Source organism: Herpailurus yagouaroundi, unplaced genomic scaffold, assembly GCF_014898765.1.
Source record: "Herpailurus yagouaroundi ecotype Mexico unplaced genomic scaffold, PumYag 187, whole genome shotgun sequence".
NCBI lineage: Eukaryota > Metazoa > Chordata > Mammalia > Carnivora > Felidae > Herpailurus > Herpailurus yagouaroundi.
This window is the reverse complement of record NW_024412418.1, coordinates 20406191-20425758: the sequence shown is the minus strand read 5'-3', so window position 1 is coordinate 20425758 and position 19568 is coordinate 20406191. Positions and strand designations below refer to the sequence as shown.

At 35.9% G+C, this 19568-nt stretch overlaps 1 protein-coding gene across 2 annotated transcripts in view; it reads right to left on the bottom strand.

Annotated features, from left to right (window-relative positions):
• DCDC1 (doublecortin domain containing 1) overlaps positions 1-19568 on the bottom strand; it is a 497179-nt gene that overhangs the window by 464391 nt on the left and 13220 nt on the right. For both annotated transcript variants that reach the window (XM_040495539.1, XM_040495540.1), the window contains exon 4: positions 5557-5726. In XM_040495539.1, the coding sequence (XP_040351473.1) occupies positions 5557-5726 (170 nt within the window). The remainder of the gene's footprint in view (positions 1-5556; positions 5727-19568) is intronic.

The window sequence follows — 19568 nt, the reverse complement described above, 5'->3', positions numbered from 1 at the left end:
ATTTCATTTCATTTCATTTCATTTCATTTCATTTCATTTCATTTCATTTCATAGAGCAAGCGAAGAAGAGGGGCAGAGGTACAGAGAGAGAGAATTCCAAGCAGGCTCCCACACCACTGTCAGTGTGGACTCTGACAAGGGGCTTGATCCCATGACCCTGGGATCATGACCTGAGCTTCTATCAAGAGTCAGATGCTCAACCAACTGAACTACCCAGGCACCCCTTTATTCAGACATTATTGAGTGAACATGTAATAAGCCATCTTGTGAGTAGATGGCAGAGGAAAAGATACAAAGAGCAAGGCTCTTTGAAAACACTGCTGAACCACTGAATTTAACCCTCGAATTGCCTGCCTCTGAGGTTCTTGTTATGTAAGATAATGACTGTTCCTCATTTTTAAAGTCACTTTCAGTTGAGTTTTCTGTTACTTTGTGCTAATAGTAGCCTAACTTACACAATCAGCTTTCTAATCATAGTTGCTTTACTTTTTGTTTTATTCAAAATCTTTACTAATTTTATAATGGACTAAAGTATAAACTAATATTGTATTTTCTAAATATTTTACTTTTACTTAAGTAGAAACATCTCATCAAAAACTTCAGCATAGGCATAAAAATGACACAGAGTTTTTATTTCCCTGCTCTTTCAAACACAAAGCATCCTCGGTGAATTTAGATTTCCATGGCAGAAATTTGCAGGTGGCTAATAATTCTATTCATAACTAGGAAGTGTGGCTACTTTGACAGATCATGGCTCAATAACAAACATGCAGGTCTAAGTAATCACATAGTTTAGATGTGAATTCAACAGCAGAATAATGACAGATGCCAAGGATTTGTACTTGCTGTTGCTTCATACCAGTGTTGGCTGTCAAAATGTCTCTTTTTCCTATACAGAAGCCATAGAATTTTTATGGATAGCAATTACTTACAATATTCAATGAAGTACATCAAGTATAACAACCACTCTTTAGCCCCTCATTATTTAGTAGTCTCTTTGTTAAATGTAGTCAACCATTTTCATCTAAATTATTTATTTATACTGTATATTTGACAAGCATATATTTCTTGCTTTATATTTGTATGGCATTTAAACCTTCCTGAAGAGTTATGGTTTTTTTTAATATTGTCATTTGTAAAACTTATCTTTATCCTATTACCATTTTAATAGTAATTAAACTCTCTAATTGGAATAAATACAAACAGGAAAATGTAAACATGAGGGAAAATGACCCCAAGTACATTCAATAATAAATCACCAACTTAAAATACTGGAATGCAACTAATAAAAGAAATAACCTTATATATGTTTGATGAATGTAACCTTGTATAAAATCTCTGGAGTACATAAAGTACAAAAATTTCATTAAACTTCATCCTAACCTTTCTCCAACTTGATGAAATGAATAACCTAAAGATATAAATAACTTTCTACAATAGCTAGATAAAATGTAAGTTAAACATCATAGAAAGTAAATAATACAAGTGATAATAATAAAACTCAACAATTTCCCTCAAATTTTATCTCCAACACCAGAAGAAAATATATTTCTAGTTTGGCCTAGAAATTTAGGTAAGGGTATCCCAGTTGCAAGCAATTTCCAGTTATTTTACAATACATACTATATCAAATTTGTACTTGCAACTTGATGATTGAATAATAACCAATGCATAGTATTCAAATTACATATATACACTATAGGAGCTATTCAATGTCTGTTAAATTGAACTTGTTTAATTTTATAGAAGGAAATTCTAAACAAGAGGAGCAATTTCTAAAATTGGTAAAGGACCCATCTGAATATAGGATCATCTCACCCAAAGGAAGAAAAGTATATTTATGTTTATACAAATGTACAAAGGAATAAGAGCAAGGTACATCTTTAAAACTGGGGAGGTTATAGATATTATACAGAAATTTTTCCAGAGGAAATCTAAATTTTCAAAAGGAAACAATATAGTCTTTTAACATTTTAAAAGGAAATCATACATTAATCTTTAGATCTGTAGAGATTTTGATTTTGAAAAAAAAATTGAAAAAAAATATGAACTGCACAAAGTGTGATTTGTTGGGCAATGGAGGTACTTAAGGTGTTGCCTTGCTTCATTAACTTTTGCTGTCTCCCCTCTCTCCCTTCTGCTACCCATCCTGTGCTGGGAACTGACAGCCCATCTTTGGAATGATGAAACTGCTAAACTTAAACTGTCCCTAGAAAAGGCAATGTGATCAAATGTTTCTATTTATAAAGGCATCTAAGACTCATTCCAATTAAAAATGCTGGCTCAGTCAGTGGAGCATCCAACTCTTAATCACAGAGTCATGAGTTCAAGCCCCACACTGGGCACAGAGATTACCTTTAAAAAAAAAAAAGTAAAGAAAAATCCAAGATAACTAAAATTAGACATTAAAAAGTGAATGAATAGTTTATGTGTTGCCAGTCTCCTTGAAAGCACGATTTGTCTGTGAAAAGTAACCCAGATAACACATAACAAAAAACCGTTGGTAATTCACTTTTAAAACTGATTTAAGTCCTCATTTAACGTACTAAAAAAAATTTCTCCTGCAGGGAATTAAAAGAGTTGGCAACACACTCAGCTGCAAGCAAGATTAAAAGATACTATAACTTTCTATTATAAAAATCATGAAATTACATCCTAGATGATCATCAGCTAAAAATCAATAAAATATTTTATATGTGGGATAGAAAGAAATACTGTTTACAACATTCTCTTAATTTAAAATTTTTTTTTCCACGTTTTTATTTTATTTTTGGGACAGAGAGAAACGGAGCATGAACGGGGGAGGGGCAGAGAGAGAGGGAGACACAGAATCGGAAACAGGCTCCAGGCTCTGAGCCATCAGCCCAGAGCCTGATGCGGGGCTCGAACTCACGGACCGCGAGATCGTGACCTGGCTGAAGTCGGACGCTTAACCGACTGCGCCACCCAGGCGCCCCACCATTCTCTTAATTTTAAAATGCAATTTTAATTTGGAAATCTACTCAGCACTTAGAAATATCTTTCTATAAATATGACGGAACTGTCCATAGATACCAGTTACCAATAAACAATTAATTTTGCCATCCATGTCTCAAAGGCTGGTGCTCTGTGCCAGCGTACCTGGAAATATATCACACCAAAGCTAGGTAAGAAAAGTTTCCTATTGTGCTGCTTTTCATAAGAATGATGCTAGATATTTCCAGTCATCTGACCTTGTACTGGTAAGTCATAAAATGGGAGGATCAGACCTTCTTTGGCACAATTTTATTGAACTCATTTACACTGATGGTGATTAGTTTTCTTGTTGAGGGAAGGATCCTGGTATAGCAGTTCTCACTCTGCTACAAATATAGAAGAAGGACAAAGAAAAAAACACTGAAGGAACACAAGAAAGAGTGAAGAGTGAATAATGTAAATACAATATAGAATAAATTAATAGCATCAGGTAATAACATAAGACTAAAGTGACTGGTCACTGTATGGCTGCAATGAATGGATTTAATACATGTGGGCATATTTTGTAAAATGTACAGTGTGTTTAGTGGAGAGAAACATAATCTCTTGTGATATAAGTAAAAGAACAACAAACTGACTATATTTTAATAATTATTTCTCATAAAATGATCACAAAGATTGTGGAAGAAAGGTGGCAAGGAAAACAAGAATGAGACAAGAAAAGTTTTAACCTCAATCAGGGGGAAAATGTCTTTATTCGTAGAGAAAATTGCCTCTCTCTGATAATCATATTAATGCCAACAGATCTTAGATTACCATTAGCCTTTATGAACTTGACCCCTTTCAGGTTGAAACTCATCATTTTCTTTTGCATGAAAGTAAAAGATCTCTGGGCATTGTCTTTGACTTCCATTCGATTACCAGGAGATTTACTTTATTTTCTATGTACATCATAATCAAAGATGATGGTAAAATGTAATAGTGACAGAAAAGAAATTAGGATTCAGACAAAGAAATATGAGTACCACATTGAAATAAACTACTAAAAAACAGGCAGTAGGAAGGTGTCACATGAAAAAGAAAGACTGACGTTAAAAAAAGGACAAAAAAAGCCAGAGTTAAAAAGAGTCAGAATCAAAGAAAGAAAATGAGAAAAAAGCAGAAAGAAACTGTATAAATGAAATTACAGTTAGCTCTAGCAGAAAAACATAAAGAATCTAAAAAAGCACAAAAGATAGTTGGAATAAAAAGTGAATGTAGTATGATTTTGAAAAGGAAATTGGTAAAAATAAATTCTAAAGCAATAAAAATGTGTAAACACACATTTATTAGCAACGGCATTTGTATAAAGGAATACTTAAAAATCCTATTTAGAAATTGTTTTCCATTGTCTTATTGAGGAAAACACTTTCACGAGTAACTTATGTCTCTACAGTATAACTATATTGAGTAATGATGTTCTAAAAAATTATCTAGCCATATAGCTAGTACACTGTGTAAATAATCTCAGACACTGCTGATATGCACTCAGAGTTCAGAGGAATAAAGCAAAACAAAAATTAGCTAAAAGTCTAAAGTTTATTTCTGAGAGAGACAGAGCATGAGTGGGGGAGGAGCAGAGAGAGAGGGAGACACAAAATCCAAAGCAGGCTCCGGCTCTGGGCTGTCAGCACAGAGCCTGATGTGGGGCTCAAACTCATGAACCGAACTCACGAACCGGGAGACCATGACCTGAGCCAAAGTAGGATGCTTAACCGACGGAGCCACCCAGGCACCCCACTAAAAGTCTAGATTTCACTTTCGTCTAAATTTACTGATACGTAAAAAAATAATGAAACTGTGTTAAGATATAAATGTAACTGGGCATTTTTATAAGACATTAACATTATCCTTAGTTTATAAATATTCTCTTCAACGATTTTATAGTATACATTTTCTTTTTAACATAAAGACTATGACGTCACATTTAGCCAGCCAATAGTTTAACAAAACCTAACAGACACTTTTTTATTCTTTCATTTTCCAATAGACAAAAACACAGGAAAAATACATCTGCCTCCTCTGCTTTGTATTTCTGAGAAGTGTGGTAGAATATACTAGAGAAGAGTTCTTGCTGTGGAGTTAGATCCATATGGGTTCAAACCATACATTCTATACTTACCAGCTCTGTGATCTTGGTCAAGTTAATTAACCTCTCTAGGTAATTGTTTTTTCATAGGTAAAATGGAAATGTTTAAATACTACCTGCCTTATATTCCTCCCAGAGCTGTTTAGAAAACTAAATAGATATAATGCAGGTTAAGAGGTTAGCATGGTGACTGGCATATAGCCAATATTATCTGTCCTGCCATTATTGTTATCATTATACTACTGTCCAAGTCAGACTCCAGGCATAATTTATGTTTATTACATCATCTACCTTTTTTCTTCCCATAAAATAGAAGAAATTGAAGGGCTCTAATTGAGGCAACAACCTTCATAAACCATAATATCTCCAAGTTAATACTGACATCAGCTCCAGGAACATTCGATTAGACAACTTTTTGTAGGCACTTTATCTCCTTCAGAATTCAGTGTAAGCTGCTGAAATAATATTCTTACCTTGGTAAATCTTTTGAAATACATTTGCAAATTGGGTGAACGGTATCTCCACTGAAGGTGCCTTTGGTGCTGCTCTGCTGTGATGCCTTCATGGCTTTAGTCAAGGGGGATAAAGAAGACTGAGAAACGGATGCTCCATGATCATCTGTGTCTCTTTTTGCCATTTTCAGCTAAAAATGAGGAAGAATGTTATTTAATTAAAAAGGTAAAATCCTCTAGGGTCATAAATTGGGGCTAGGCATTAATCACAAGTTCTCTCTCACCATGTTCTAGGCTATGCAGCAATTGCTAAATGTGAGATATCATGATAAAAGAACAGAGATGAAGTCTAAAGGAAAACAAAGTATGAATCTGAGTCTTTGAATAGTATAATCCTAGGTCCCTGGCTGACTCAGTGGGTAGAGCATGCCCTTCGTGATCTCAGAGGCATGAATTTGAGCCCCATATTAGGTATAGAGATTACTTTAAAATAAAATCTTAAAAAAAAAAAAGAATGGCATAATCCTATCCAAGAAAGAAAAAAATGGTAATTTATTGCAAAGCATTTTCATTTTTGCTGTTTGCTAGAAAATTGCTCATTATAACAAACTTAACATGAGGAATATGTTATTTAAAAGTGTACCACAATGCTTTTTTTTTTTTTTTTTGCCTGTCCTCCATCCTTTCCATTTTGGATTCTACCTTTGTCCTGATTCTAATGGAGAATTCTAAATTATGTGGCCTTACTTTCCAGTAGGGAAGTGAGTATGCCTGTGACCAGTCAATATAAGTGCCTTTCCCAGAAACAGTGATAGCTAAATCAGAATCCCCGTAAAGAAAAAGTCATGCTCTGTTCTCTGGGATTGCTACCTTTCAGAACAATGTTAAACCTCCATGACTGAGAATGAAGCCAAAACAGATAAAAACAAAAGTGAGAGATGGAGAGAGATTAAAAAGTGAGAGAGATTTCTGATGACATTTGAATCCCTGAAACCTGGTATTAAAAAACAACCCTATCTCTTCATTTTCCTGGGTATGTGAGCTGAGCCAACAGATTTCTCTCTCTCTCTCTTTTTTTTATTTGGCTAAAATAGTTTGAGTCGGGATTCTCTTATTTGCAACCTAGAAATCTTTTTTTTTTTTTTTTAGTTTATTTATTTATTTGGAGAGAGCGAGAGAGAGCAAGAGAGAGAACAAGAGGGTAAAGGGCAGAGAGAAGGAGAGACAGGATCCCAAGCAGGCTCCATGTCATCAATGCAGAGCCTGATGTGGGGCTCAAACTCACAAACTGTGAAATCCTGACCTGAGCCAAGATCAAGAGTAAAACCCTTAACTGACTGCGCCACCCAGCCACCCCCAACAACCTAGAAATCTTGAGTAATGCACACAAATCACCTCAAATTTCTTAAGAATAAAAAAATGTGAATATTCCCATAAAAAATAATGTCAAAGAATGTTGTAGGGCCCTTTCCAGGGTGTAACCACCCACTCATACTGCTTATAAAAATAGCCACACAGTCTCCTCTCTGATGTATCCTACTATCATAATGAGGAGTCCCTAGGTAACATGACATACCACTAGTAACAGGAAGGATATTACTTGTAAGGTAACAAAAAATATTACTTTTACCTTTCACTGCTATTCTATTTTTTCAATGTACGTTTATTTATTTTGAGAGAGAGAGAGAGAGAGAGAGAGAGAGAGAGAGAGAATGAATAAAGGAGGAGCAAAGAGAGAGGGAGACAGAGAATCCCAAGCAGGCTCTGTGCTGTCAGTGCAGAGACTGACACTGAGCTCAATCCCATGAGCATGAGATCATGACCTGAGCTGAAATCAAGAGTCAGTCACTTAACTCAGCCACCCAGGCACCCCTTACTGCTATTCTTAAATAAAAGCGTTTGTTTATCCATAGATTATTTATTGAGCACCTACAATATACCTGGCAGTTTTCTAGGTACTTATATATAATTTTTCAATGAACAATTAGTGGAAAAAAATTGTGCCCTTTGTGTAGCTTACATTCTAGTGGGGACAGATGATGAATAAACATAAGAAGTAAGTAAGTAAATTTATTGTTAGGCAATAAATGCTATGGAAAAAAATTGATCAGGCAAGGTAGATTGGGAGTGGAGGGAATGCAATTTTATTTTTAATGTTTATTTATTTTTGAGAGAGACAGAGCACGTGCAGGGGAGGGGCAGAGAGAAGGAGAAACAGAGAGAGGGAGAGAACTCAAAGCAGGCTCCAGGCTCTGAGGTGAAACAGCACAAAGCCCAAAGCAGGGCTGGAACTCATGAACTGTGAGATCATGACCTGAGCCAAAGTCAGATGCTTAAACTGAGCCACCCAGGTGCCTTGGAAGTGTACTTTTAAAAAGGTTTGTCAGTATAGGCCTCATTGAGGTGATAAAATCCTAGTAAAGACTTGAAAGAGGGTCTTTGTTTTTTGCAGTTGAATCTAATCCTGAAACTCCTGATAAAAATCTGTGAACTAAACTGCTATCCAGGAAAGCAAGTTAGCTAGTTAGCAAGTTGCTAGACTTACTTTTAATTAAGCATATGGAAGAGTAAAAGGAGTGTAATGTAACTTATAGTCACAAATATAATGGAGAAATATATACCTAGAATACATAAGATCATGTCTTTCTCTTCCAAATAACTATAAGTGACCTTGAGTATTATAGCTTTTCTGAGCTTTAGTCATCTCATTTGCGAAACCAGTTATCCACATGGTTATGAGGATTAAATGAATGGTGAGTATGAAAGTATTTGGCACAGTGTTTGGCACATGGTAGACATTCATTAAATGTTAAGTGACTCTCGGGGTGCCTGGGTGGCTCAGTCAGTTAAGCATCCAACTTTGGCTCAGGTCACGATTTCGTGGTTCATGGGTTCATGGGTCAGAGCTTGGAGCCTGCTTCGGAGTCTGTGTGTGTGTCTCTCTCTCTTTCTCTCTATGCCCCTCCTCAGCTTGCAGGCACATACATGCACTCTCAAAAAATAAAACATTAAAAAAATTGTAAGGTGAATCTCAATCTATATCAAAATAAGAATGTTCTCTTTCTCCATGTTAGTAATAATAAAAAGAGCTATTCTTTGCCCAGCACTCCTCTGGTATTCCACCTAAAGACCAAAGGGCTGTTGGCTTTCACACTCTCCCCCTGCCCCTCCTCCTTTAAGCTTCTCACATTAGGAGGGCTAAGGTTCTCTTCTCAGACTTCCATAACAACCAACAACCATTGACTGTTCAATTCCTTCATAAGTTAGGTCTTCCTAATTGGGGAATGCTTAAAAGTTAAAAACTCCAGCTGTGTATAGCAAGGCAAAACTTTATGATTAAAGAGTAAATCACCTTGTAGAATGAAATACTTTGTCGTGGTGTGTTTATTATATATAGTCTAATCATTAAAAACTAAGAAAATTTGCACCAAACATTCAAAAATCTCTCTTGAAATATAGCAGTAACTTATCATTTTAGTGGTAGGTATAGGTTTTCTTTTTTTCCATGTAAAATAGTTTCAGGATACCTTTAGCTGAAATGAGTTGTGCAAGTGTAAAATCATTACAATTATTAAATGCAATAGTTCTTCTGTAATGTTACTATAAAAAGTGTTATCCTCACTAGAAGTAGAATGTATTAACAGGTTAAGTACAATATGCAGAATACAATAGGTTTGCAGATAACATTCATGTACGTTAATTAAATGAAAACTGTTATTTAGAAATTAAAGAAATAAAAATGTGTTAATTTTAATTTGACTGACACCACTATGGTATTTTAGCAGAGTACAGGTAACAGCACAACCTTGTTTTATTAACACATGCATAGTTTATTTACTCACACACTGAAAAACCATGTTTTTTTTACTTTCCATCTCTTAACCATTTTACATGAATATAAGCTTTCCACTCATGCCCATCCCTAGATCTGCTTTTCCACCCTTTTTTATTTTTATTTATTTTTTTATTTTAATATTTTTGAGAGAGAGAGAGCATGCACATGAGTGGGGGAGGGGCAGAGAGACAGGGAGACAGAGGATCTGAAGTAGCTCTCTTGCTGCTGACAGCAGAGAGCCTGATGTGGGGCTCAAACTCACAAACCAGGAGATAATGACCTGAACCAAAGCCAGACATTTAACCCAACTGAGCCACCCAGGCTCCCCTGCACCTTTCTATAAAGAGGCATTCAAGGGGTACCTGGGTGGGGCTCAGTTGGTTAAGCATCTAACTCTAGATTTCAGCTCAGGTCATGATGTCCCAGTTGTTCTGTGAGATAGAAACTGGTGTCAGTCTCTGCACGCTAAAGGCATAGGGCTTGCTTGGGATTTGCTCTCTCCTTTTCTCTCTGCACTTCCCCCACTCACTTGCATGTTCTCTCTCCCTCTCTCTCTCTCTCTCTCAACTAACTAACTAACTAACTAACTAACTAACTAACTAACTAACTAAAAGGCATTCAATACATAGTGGTTATAGGCCTGGATTCTGGAGCAGGGTATCTGGGTTTACATCCCCACTGTCCACCTGCTATTTGTGACACTTTAGACATCTTTGTACATCAGTTTCTTCATCTATAGGAAAGGGTTAAGAATAGTAGCCACTAAATAAGTTGATGTATTTGCACATAGAAGGTACAATGTGTCAGCCAGTGAAGAGAAGAGGCATGACTGTCTTCAAGTTGGGACACTAACTACCAATAACAAAACAGCACAGGGAGACCTTCCAAGGGGCATGCAAGTGTACATAGTTATTAGCAAATCAATGTCTAGAACCTTGCCTTCCATATATAGGCTTTCCTAAAGAAAGCCTATAAAAGACTTCAAGCATGAAAGATAAAATTCTGTAGAAGAAATGGAATAGAAACAAGTTTGAGGAGAAAAGAAAGTACATACAATTTTGAACCACTGAGGAACAGATGGTTAATATTTTTAATGTTTTAATGTTTTTGAATCCCTATAAGTATTTAGATCTGTGGCCAGAAATGTACCAGGAACTACCACATTTTATCATGTCTGAAAACAAAAAAGCTATCAAAGACAAGTGGGGCATGTCAAAAGGACACAGGAACAAACTTGAAGGGAATTCCACTGGCAGAAGAGGGGCACTCTGAACATTAAAAAAAATGTAAAAGATCGGAACATCGAACATATAGAAACCAATGAGCATCTAAAAATATTAAAATAAAAATTTAAAACTTCATTATGTGATTATTCGCCTTTTGTTGATCACTAGGGCACCAAGTTATTGTTCTGAAAAATGACAAATGTACCTTTCCTGCTTTCCTGAATGGGCTATAATTCAGGATAACCAAACAGATGGTGAGAGAAGATTCTTATTCAAAGGAGAATCATAGTTAATACATAGAGATGGAATAAAAGAAGCAGCAAATCACCACAGTACAAACCCTAATGAAATAATGGATCCAGGGAATGTTTGTCATCATTAGATGTAAGAGTGATGGGAAATTTATAATAGATGAATCTGATATCATATATACCATTGATCCATTTTAACATAACACTGAAATAATATATGATTTCTCCATATGTGATTCCACAGGGATTATAAACATGGGAATACCTGTGAAACATTCTTGCCACAAACTATTGAATATAATCAAGACTCTAGATCTAACTTCTAATTTGTAAGAAATATGGGAGGTAGAGATGTCTGTATGTCTATATGACATATATGTCTATATAACATAGAAAATAAAGATGGAGAAATGCTACAAGTGAAAAGAGACTTAAGAATTATATCAACCAGGGGCATCCAGGTGGCTCAGTTGGTTAAGCGTCTGACTTCAGCTCAGGTCATGATCTCATGGCTCATGAGTGCGAGCCCCACGTCGGGCTCTGTGCTGACACAGAGTCTGGAACTTGCCTTGGATTCTGTCTCTGTCTCTGTCTGCCTCTCCCCTGCTCATGCACTCTTTCTCTCTCTTATATAAATAAACATTAAAAAAATGATATTATAATAAAAGAAATTATATCAACCAAATGCAATGCATAAACCTTGTTTACATCCTGATTCAAACAAACCAACTTTAATAAGACATACATTTTTGAGGCAATTGTTGACATTTGAACACAAATTGGGAGTTAATGAAACTAAGGAAATTATTTTACTGGGTATGAATAAATGGTATTAAAATAAATATTATCTGTTAGATAAACCAAACCAAAGTATTTTTAAGTAAACTATGATTTGCTTTAAAATACTCCTAAAAGTAGCAAAGAGTATAAATAAAAATAGAAGAAAATTGATGGTTATTTAACTTGGGTAAAGAATACATGAGGGTTTGTTTTACTATTTTTTACTGTGTGTTTGAAAATGTTCATAACAAAATGTTTTTTAAAATTCATATGGAATTTATATTTTATTAGATATGTTTAAAAGACTTATGTAACTGTTTTACTTCAAATTTTTTAAGTGTTTTTATTTATTTTTGAGAGAAAGAGAAAGAGAATAGGGGAGGGCCAGAGAATGGGAGACACAGAATATGAAGCAGGCTCCAGGCTCTAAGCTGTTAGGACAGAGCCCGATGCGGGGCTGGAACTCATGAACAGCGAAGCGAGATCATGACCTGAGCTGAAGTCAGACACTTAACTGACTGAGCCACCCAGGCACCCCTTAACTGTTTTACTTTAAAATGTCAACATTCATAGTATACCTGAAACTACTTCTTTTCCAACTACTTAAGCTTATAATGAGAGATTTTAAATGTCAACTTAAAAATTGTGCAAGAGACTATATGTTTCTCAAATTCTATTAGGAGGTACATGAGCAAAACTATTTGAAGGCTGCTGTTCTAGTCAGTAAGTACCTCTGACCTCCTCAACTCTGAGTAAGGAGAGAATGTAGGTGGGCCAGAATTAATAGCCTTCTACTCCTCTCTTCACATAAACTGGTATTGGCTCAGTTTTCCTGGGTTTGCCTAGGAAGGGCTCATCCCAGAGGTGAGAAGTTCTCATAGTGCTGTCATTGTGGACCAGGTGCTAAAGATTGCCACAGAATCACCATAAATTTGCACTCCTTTCACAGCTTATTCTAGGTTCATTCCATGAACCTAGATGTGATGATTCAAAGGATTAGCTCAAAATCCCAGATTGTGATGAAGGATTACAGAAGTTCAAAGTGAAGAGTACCGTCAAGTGGAAAATTACTTCATGTAAAGGTAGCCACGGAGTACATTACAGAGCAAGCTAACCCAGAGGGCTCACAGACCAAATTAAAATACTCCGTTCACATACACACACAAATTTAAAACACACAATGCTAATAAAGAGGAAAGCAAGCAATAAAGTTAACATGCTTAGGCTAGGGGGTGAGTGGCAGAATCACACTATCTGAATCCTGAATTATGTGATATTCACATGCTCTGATATTTCTGCCCATTGATGACATCTTCCCCATGATGGTATGCTATGAGGACCAGAGTTGAGATTTGAGCCAGTGGCCCAGACAGAAAGTACAGGGATTAAATGGCACATACTTGCTAATGGGAGAAAACAGAGAAGCAGCCAAAGCTGCTTGGCCAAAGCTGTAGCTTGCCAGTTAACTTAGCCAAAGTAAGGTAAACTTGGCCAAAGCTGTAGCTTGCCAGTTAACTTAGTGAAGATATATAGGTTTTATCTGCATTTCTTGGGCATAGCACTGTGGGCCAAAATAGGACCCTCCTGAATGTTATGTATAGGTAGCCAACTTACAGATGACATCGCTGTTAGCCCTGAAGTGGCAAGATCATGACTTAGTCTTTCTGCCTTTCTACTCCATAAATAAAACTTGTCTTTTCAATCATATATTCCATTTCTTCTATTTATAGTAACTTGGTTACTACGTATATTTAGTACATCTACTGAATTCTGCCTTTTTTTCTCACACAATTTACGCATATTTATATACAGCCTATGAATTTCACCTATATCTCATAATCTATTAGCTTAAATTTACTCTCTGTGCTCAACATTTCTTATGAATGTTATCATCCTATTTACTTTCATATCTTGTATAGCAGAGTTAAATATTCAAACTCACATTATATGGGACCTTCTAGTGGGTTTGAGATACAAGGAACAAAAGAAAACATGCATGTGGAAGAAAGATACAAGAAGACAAGAAGTATGCAATTGCCCTCATCTTAAAAGGCTTCAGATGCAATTATAGCAAAATTGCAGGATACAAAGTTAAAATACAAAAGTCAATTTCAAACTAGTAGAATTTAACTTTTAATCTACTAGTAGATTTAATCTACTAGTAGAACTAGTAGAATTTAAAACATATTACCATTTACCAGAATGGCTAAAATAAAAAAAAAAAAAGACACAAGAAATAACAAGTATTGGTGAAGATATAAACGAAAATGAACATTTGGGCACTGTTGGTGGGAATGTACTGATACAGGCACCATGGAAAACAGTACAGAGGTTACTCAAAAAATTAAAAATAGAACTACCCTACGACCCAGCAATAGCACTACTAGGAATTTACCCAAGGGATACAGGAGTGCTGATGCATAGGGGGCACTTGTACCCCAATGTTTATAGCAGCACTTTCAACAATAGCCAAATTATGGAATGAGCCTAAATGTCCATCAACTGATGAATGGATAAAGAAGATGTGGTATATATATACAGTGGAATACTACTTGGCAATAAGAAAGAATGAAATCATGCCATTTGCAGCAATGTGGATGGAACTGGAAGGTATTATGCTGAGTGAAATATGTCAGTCAGAGAAGGACAGATGTCATATGTTTTCACTTACATGTGGATCTTAAGAAACTGAACCAGGAGTCCATGGGGCAAGGGAAGGGGAAAAAATAGTTACAAACAGAGAGGGAGAGAGGCAAACCCCAAGAGACTCTTAATACAGAGAACAAACTGAGGATGGACAGGGGGATCGGGGGGGGAAAATGGGTGATGGGCATTGAGGAGGGCACTTGTTGGGATGAGCACTGGGTGTTGTATGTAAGCCAATCTGAAAATAAATTATATTTATATAAGATAAAATATATAGATTTATATATATGTAATATATATATATATATATATATATATATATAAATATATATATATATAATGGAATATTACTCAGCCATAAAAATGAGTGAAATCTTGCCATTTGCAATAACATGGATGAACCTAGAGGATATAATGCCAAGTGAAATAAATCAGAGAACTAAGAATATTTATGATTCCACTCATTTATGGAATTTAAGAAACAAAGCAGGATGCCTTGCTGGCTCAGTCAGTAGAGCATTCAACTCTCGATCTCAGGATCTTGAGTTCAAGCTCCATGCTGGGCCTAGAGATTACTTTAAAAAACCACACCACACCAAACCAAACAAATGAACAAAGAAGAAAATATACAAACAAAAAAACAGACTGAAATATAGAGAACAAACTCTGGTGGTTGCCAGAGTGAGGTAGGTGAGGGTATGGTGAAATAAAGGGGGTTAAGAGTACACTTAACTTGATGAGCACTGAGAAATATATGCAATTGCTAAATCATTATAATGTACACCTGAAACTAATCTGTGTATTAATTCTACTTGTATTTAAAAAAACATTACCACTAACATTAGCACTCAAAAATGAAATATTGAAGTATAAATCTAATAAAATATGTATAAGATCTATATGAGAAAAACTAAAAAAGCCCAGAAACAAACCCACATAAATATAGCCAACTTAAGTTTGACAAAGGAGCAAAGTCAATACAATGGCATAAAGTGCCATAGCAACTAGGTTTGCACATGCAAAAAAAAAAAAAAAAAAAGTGAATCTAAACACAGACTTCATATCCTTCATAAAAATTAGCTCAAAATTAATCAAAGAACTAAATGTACAACACAAACCCATAAAACTCCTAGAAATTGAAGTAGGAGAAAACATACATGACTTTGGGTATGTCAGTGACTTTTCAGCTATAACACCAAAGGGATGCTCCATGAAAGAAATCATAGGCTAGACTGCTGTATTAAAATTAAAAACTTCTAGTGTGCCCAGCTGTCTCAGTCAGTAGAGAATGTGACTCCTGATCTTGGGGTTGTGAGTTTGAGCCTCATATTGGGTGTAGAGATTACTTAAAAATATAATCTTAAAATAATTAATAGCTTCTGCTATATGAAAGACAGTATCAAGAGAATGAGAAGACAAACCACAAACTAGGAGAAAATATTTGCAAAAGGTACATCTGATAAAGGACTGTTACCAAAAATATACAAAGAACTCTTAAAACTCAGCAATAAGAAAGCAAACAACCAGATTAAAAAAAGGGCAAAAGATTTGGGCACCTGGGTGGCTCAGTTAATTAAGCTTTGGCTCAGATCATGATCTCATATTTCATGAATTCTAGCCCTGCATCAGGCTCTGCGCTGACAGTGTGGAACTTGCTTTGGATTCTCTCTCTCTCTCTCTCTCTCTCTCTCTCTCTCTCTCTCTCTCTACCCCTCTCCTGTTTGCTCTCTGTCTCTCTCAAAATGAATAAATAAACTTTAAGAAAGCGGCCGGGGGGGGGGGGGGCAAAGACTTTGACACCAGATCAAATAAGATGTACAAATGGAAAATAAGCATATGAAAAGATGCTCCACATCATATGTCATCGGGGGCATACAAACTACACTAACATAGGTAACTCTAACACATCTATTAGAATGACCAAAATCCACAACAGTGACAATGCCAAATGCTGACAATTGGCATTGCTGGTGAGAATGCAAAATAGTACAGTCACTTTGAAAGACGGTTTGGTGGTTTCTTACTTTTATCACATGATACTTTTATCACATGATTCAGCAATCATGCCTCTTGGCATTTATCAAAGGATTTGAAAATGTATGTCTACACAAAAATTTGCACATGAATGTTTATAGCAGCTTTACTCATAATTGCTAAAACTTGAAAGCATCCAAGATGTTCTGAATTCAATGGGTAAATAAACAAACCATGAAATGTTATTCAGTACTAAAAAGAAATAAACTATTACAGCATGAAAAGACATGGAGGGACCTTGAATGCATACTATTAAGTGAAAGAAGTCAATCTGAAAAGGCTATGTACTGTATGATTCTAACTACATGACATTCTGGAAAAGGCAAAACTGTGGAGACATTAAAAATATCAGTGGTTGTTAGGAGTTTGGGGAGGTAGGAATGAACAGAGAGAGCACAGATGATTATTACGGTAGTGAAAATACCATAATGATGGATACATTTCTACAAACCCACAGAATGCACAACACCAAGAGTGAGCAATATGGAAACTATGGACTCCAGGTGATTATGATGTCAATGTAGGTTTATCAGTTGTAACAAATATACTATTCTGGTGGGGCATATTGATAATGGGAGTGATTGTGTGTGTGAAGGTAGGGGTTTTATGGGAAATCTAGTACTTTTCCTTCAATACTGCTATGAATCTTAAAAAGCTTTAATTTTAAAAAAGGCTTCAGGTCATTGTTCTATAGTTTCCAGCACAGATAGCTTGTACATATTTAACGGGATAAAAGTCAGAGTTAACCTCCAAAGACCAGTCTCAAGCAATGCACATTTGGAAATTAGGTATAACTCTTGGCCATATTTCATCTAGTCAGAATGTATATCTGTTCATTGAGGACTACTGTAGCATTCCAGCAATGGAGTACCATATTTCTTGTCACCTGATTTCCCTCACTGATTTAATTGCCATTAACTTCCCCCCAGTGTTGAACAATTGTCTCCACACCACAGTAAAAGCTATTATACCCCGTGGTTCTACCCTCAGGTATATTAAAATATTGTCCAAGATAATGACCTTATTAGGAGACATGTGGAAGGCTATCCTTTCAGATATTTCATTTTGTAAAGGCTCATCTCTCACAGAGTTTGTCTAGAGACCAACCATTCAATTCAGTGAAGGAAAACACTTGATTTCTTCATGAAATTTTACTTTTGTGTTGTATACACATATAAAATGTATATTAATCACCTAGACTGCTATTCAGCAACAGTAATACAGCTTACTGTAGAATAGTCTATTTTTCTAATTTTTGAATTTAATAGTTGTATTCCAGTGGAAACCTATGTTATCAAAATTTGTGTTATAAAAATAATAGTTCAATTGGAAAAACAAAATTGGGAAGGTTAAGGACTTGAGCTCCAGACTCTCAAATAAGTTATTTTTCCTGTTATAATGTTTTGTTCTAATAGCAATAATCATATAACTATATAAACTAAACATACTAGGATAAACCCAGCCATCCAACTTTTTGCCTTATTCTATGCTACCACAACAATGGTTAGCAGAGCAGTTCTTGCACATTCTTATCATTTCATTATCCTGTCACCCATTGTTATGATAAACAAGTTTACTTAAACATAAAGGAAGGCATCTATCTTTGTGGTCTTCCAAATGTGTTTTCCCTAAAACCACTTTGTTAATTCCTGATCCCATCATTACTCCATTCAATCCATCAAATATTTAAGTACCAACTCTTCCCAAACTTTAAAATAGCCAACAAATGGGTGAGGGGGGGGGGGCGGGGGCAGGGCATGGGGTGGCTCAGTAGGTTAAGCTTCTGATTCTTGATTTCTGCTCAGATCATGATCTCATGGTTCATGAGTTTGAGCCCCACGTCAGGCTCTGTGCTGGCAGCATGGAGCCTGCTTGGAATTCTCTCCCTCTCTTCCTGCCCTCCCCACTCACTCACTGTCTCTCAAAATAAATAAATAAACATTTAAAAAAACAGATAACGAATGGATAAACAAGATGCAGTATATACATATACAATGGAATATTATTCAGCAATCAAAAAGAATGAATTTTGCCATTTGCAACAACATGGATGGAACTAGATGGTATTAATGTTAAGTGAAAAAAGTCAAAGAAAGACAAGTATCATATGATTTCACTTATATGTGGAATTTGAGAAACTCAACAGATGAACATAGGGGAAGGGAAGGAAAAATAAGATAAAAACAGAGAGGGAGGCAAACCATAAGAGACTCTTAAATACAGAGAACAAACTGAGGGTTGCTGGAGGGGTTTGGGGTATGGGTATGGGCTAAATGGGTAATGGGCATTAAGGAGGCACATGTTGGAATGAGCACTGGGTGTTCTATGTAAGTGATGAATCACTAAGTGGTACTCCTGAATTCATTATTACACTATGTTAACTAACTTGGATTTAAATAAAATTTAAAAATTAAAAAAATAATCGACAATGAATTCAATGTTGAACAAAACAACATTGTTTCTCCACTAGTTGAATTTTCATGAATGAATATAAACAGAATTTTAATTAACTTGCCCTATTAAAAACAACTTGAATGATGATAATTGGACTTATTATCAAAATGTCCATACTGATATTAGAAAGAAAAGTACAAAAAAAGGCTCTTATTTTTCATTTACTTAAAAATCTTTTTTTATGTTTATTTATTTTTGAGAAAGAGAGACAGAGTGAGAGCGGGAGAGGGGCAGAGAGAGAGGGAGACACAGAATCTGAAGCAGGATCCAGACTCTGAGCTGTCAGCACAGAGCCCGACATGGAGCTTGAACTGACATACCATGAGATCATGACCTGAACAAAAGTCAGACGCTTATCCAACTGAGCCACCTAGGCGCCCCCAAAATAAAGTCTCTTATAATCTCCTACTCTTGGAGTTAGCCACCATTATAATTTTTGCATATTTGCTTACAGACTTTCATTTATGATTTTACAAATAAAGCCTTTTCTTTAAACAAAAGTGTGACCATATTATATATATAGTTTCTATACAGTTGTGTTCACTGAATGAGAATATTCTTTTTTTTTTTTTAATTTTTTTTCAACGTTTTTATTTATTTTTGGGACAGAGAGAGACAGAGCATGAACGGGGGAGGGGCAGAGAGAGAGGGAGTCACAGAATCGGAAACAGGCTCCAGGCTCTGAGCCATCAGCCCAGAGCCCGACGCGGGGCTCGAACTCACGGACCGCGAGATCGTGACCTGGCTGAAGTCGGACGCTCAACCGACTGCGCCACCCAGGCGCCCCGAGAATATTCTTATGTTATT